This window comes from Sinocyclocheilus anshuiensis, unplaced genomic scaffold (genome assembly GCF_001515605.1).
Source record: "Sinocyclocheilus anshuiensis isolate Anshui unplaced genomic scaffold, SAMN03320099.WGS_v1.1 scaffold542, whole genome shotgun sequence".
NCBI classification, from domain to species: domain Eukaryota; kingdom Metazoa; phylum Chordata; class Actinopteri; order Cypriniformes; family Cyprinidae; genus Sinocyclocheilus; species Sinocyclocheilus anshuiensis.
Genome location: NW_015547685.1, coordinates 892,582 through 896,106, shown reverse-complemented (window position 1 = coordinate 896,106; position 3,525 = coordinate 892,582). Strand labels below are relative to the sequence as shown.

Below are 3,525 nucleotides of genomic sequence, written 5' to 3'. Positions count from 1 at the left end.
TAATATATATATAATATCTATCCTATTTGTTTATGTTAAAATAACCAAACTTTTATTAGTCATTGATTAATTCATTGATTCAGCCTTTATATTACTGCAATACCATTTCCTATCATTTTGCATATTCTATGATTTTACTATATTATGTATTTCTACAATTTACATATGTGTGTGTGTGTGTGTGTGTGTGTAATAATAATAAATAGTTATACATATGATCATTTTTATTTTACTTTTTTGTTATTGTTAACAGTACCAAATGTGTGTGTAAATTTCCTACCATAAATATATCAAAACCTAACTAAAGGACTTCAATTGCTAAGGACTTCATTTGGACAGCTTTAAAGGCGATTTTCTCAATATTTAGTTTTTTTTGCACCCTCAGATTCCATATTTTCAAATAGTTTTATCTCAACCCAATATTGTCCTATCCTAACAAACCATACATCAATGGAAAGCTTATTTATTCAGCTTTCAGATTATGTATTAATCTCAATTTAAAAAAATTGACACTTATGACTGGTTTTGTGGTCCAGGGTCACATATACCATTTTGTGTAGCATGTAACATTCATGTGCATTCGATTGTTGCGTTGTGGAGATGCGTCATGCAGGAAATGGCATGCATGGTTAAAGTCACCCGCCTACATCTTGTGGTCAGCGGTCACACTCAAGCACATTCTAACAGAGAGCAGTCATCCATGCTGTCTGATTGAAGGATCTTACCGTATTTCTGCTGCACTGAGAAGCACAAGCGCACCTTCAGGAACCTCAGGCTTAGCAGACAGTGTTGAATGCTTTAGTGATTATGCCAGTGTTCGGCCCCGAGGGTCAATGCAGATCTCCAGATTTGTAGAACAGTCTCTCTTTGTTAGCACATGGCCCTGCCTCAGTGCCTGGCGGAGGGCCTGGTTCATGCTTTCATGGTCCCAACCGCCCAGGCCTTGTGCGTTGTATTAACACATACTTAAAGTGGTTAAAGATGCCACAAGAGCACGCTTCCCCTCCACTTCAGGACTGATGAGAAAGAGCAGATCGCCCAAGGCCGCAGGGAGTTTTTTGTTTCAGCAGATGAGCTTTGCTGCAAGGACACCCGGTTATGAGCTCTTCAGTGCCGGGTGAGCTCAGAGTCTGCCAGGCAGATGGGCTTTTCCTCTGCTCCCTTCTCTTTTTCTCCTATCTGGTGAAAGGGGAACTTTCACTGTGCTATAAAGCAAAACATGGTGGTGGGTGATGAAAAGTTGAGTTTGATAGGGAAACCAAAGTGGGTAATATGACCTCTCTGGAGACTGTACAGAAGTACATGATTCAGTGGTTTGAACTGAGCAGGATATTGGATATGTTATTGTTCATGCTGATTTTCCCTATTTTTTTACATTTACATTACTGTTCAAACTGTTCCGCAAACATATTAAGCAGCCACAACTGTTTTTAACATTGATAATAAGAAATGTTTTTTTTAATACCAGATCAGCATATTAGAATGATTTCTGAAGACTGGAGTAATGGCAGCTAAAAAATCAGCTTTGCCATTACAGAAATAAAGTACTTATTAAAAATGCATAAACAGCTTTATTTTACATTGTGATAATATTTCTGTTTTTTTGGTCGAGACTTCTTTCAAAAACATTTAAAAAGTTTTACCAGCCCCAAAATGTTGAACGGTATTGCATATTACACAGAAACACATTTGATCTTTGCTAGAAAATCTTGGTTAGGACACAGTGTGTGCAGCTGAGTTATTCCTAATATGTGGTGTCTCATTGCCTCCCCCAGGGTTGATATTACAGCTATTCTGCTGTGCGTGGAGCATCTGATGTGGAGTGTGTGTGACTCTGTGGAGGAGTTGCTAAGGCCTGATGCAGCTCATGGATCTTGGATGTGGTCCATACACAGCCTGTGTAACCAGCTGCTGACTGTACTGATCATCCTTACATCACCTCCAGCAGAGCTGCACAGGTGACACGAGTCTGAATAAACTTGTTGGATTATTGTGATTTAGAGATGCAAGATTAGCACATATATATATATATATATATATGTGTGTATTTTTGTAACAATGTAAATAACCTTAAGATAATAGGAGGTTTTGAAAGCTACCATATAAACTTCTAAATAAATATCCAGTAATGTTCATAAATGAATAGGGTTTTAGATAACTTTAGTTGTCTAACTAGTATGCAATTAATAAAGCACAAAATAAAATAAAAAATGTACCACAAAGCTAATTCCAATTCCAATTTTTTTATTTTTTTTTTTGGAAAATGTTTATTTTAATTTCATTCAAATTTACACGATCACAGAAAGATAATAAGAAATGTTTTTTTTAATACCAGATCAGCATATTAGAATGATTTCTGAAGACTGGAGTAATGGCAGCTAAAAAATCAGCTTTGCCATTACAGAAATAAAGTACTTATTAAAAATGCATAAACAGCTTTATTTTACATTGTGATAATATTTCTGTTTTTTTGGTCGAGACTTCTTTCAAAAACATTTAAAAAGTTTTACCAGCCCCAAAATGTTGAACGGTATTGCATATTACACAGAAACACATTTGATCTTTGCTAGAAAATCTTGGTTAGGACACAGTGTGTGCAGCTGAGTTATTCCTAATATGTGGTGTCTCATTGCCTCCCCCAGGGTTGATATTACAGCTATTCTGCTGTGCGTGGAGCATCTGATGTGGAGTGTGTGTGACTCTGTGGAGGAGTTGCTAAGGCCTGATGCAGCTCATGGATCTTGGATGTGGTCCATACACAGCCTGTGTAACCAGCTGCTGACTGTACTGATCATCCTTACATCACCTCCAGCAGAGCTGCACAGGTGACACGAGTCTGAATAAACTTGTTGGATTATTGTGATTTAGAGATGCAAGATTAGCACATTGATCAAACTCTATTCCCCTCTCTACTGTATATATTTATATATTTATTTTATTCTCCAGGGTTTTTCAGGGAGGCTGCGGTGGAGGAAGCAGCAGAACTCCAAAGTTTCCAGAGGGAGTGAATAGTCATGAAACAAAGTGGCTGAACGTAATCAACCCAACACTGTTCACAGAGGAGCTGCTGAGGCACTGATAGCACTAAGCAACAAATAAAAGTGTTCAGCCCGTAATCACTTAGAGTGATTAACTCTTTAATGCCATTTCCCCCCCAGAGATGTCTTATAGTTTGAATTACACTACCATTTAAAATTCGGGGTATTTTATAAATACGTTTTATGCTCACCAAGGCTGCATTTATTTGGTAAAAAATGCAGTAAAAAGAGTATTATTATGAAATATTATTAATATCAGATTAATACAATTTATTCTTTTGATGGCAAAGCTGAATTTTCAGCATCATTACTCCAGTCTTCCGTGTCACATGATCCTTCAGAAATCATTCTAATATGCTGATTTGTTGCTGAAACATTTTTTATTATTATTAATGTTAAAAACAGTCGTGCTGCTTAATATTTTTGTGGAAACCGAAAGGTCAAAAGAACAGTATATTTTTAAAATGTAATATATATTATATATTAT

At 36.5% G+C, this 3,525-nt stretch overlaps 1 protein-coding gene across 1 annotated transcript in view; it reads left to right on the top strand.

Annotated features, from left to right (window-relative positions):
- The window catches only part of LOC107703244 (uncharacterized protein KIAA0825-like), a 142,184-nt gene that overhangs the window by 51,083 nt on the left and 87,576 nt on the right, over positions 1 to 3,525 (top strand). The window contains 2 exon segments of the mRNA XM_016505793.1: positions 1,776 to 1,958; positions 2,947 to 3,072. Of these exon segments, the coding sequence (XP_016361279.1) occupies positions 1,776 to 1,958; positions 2,947 to 3,072 (309 nt within the window).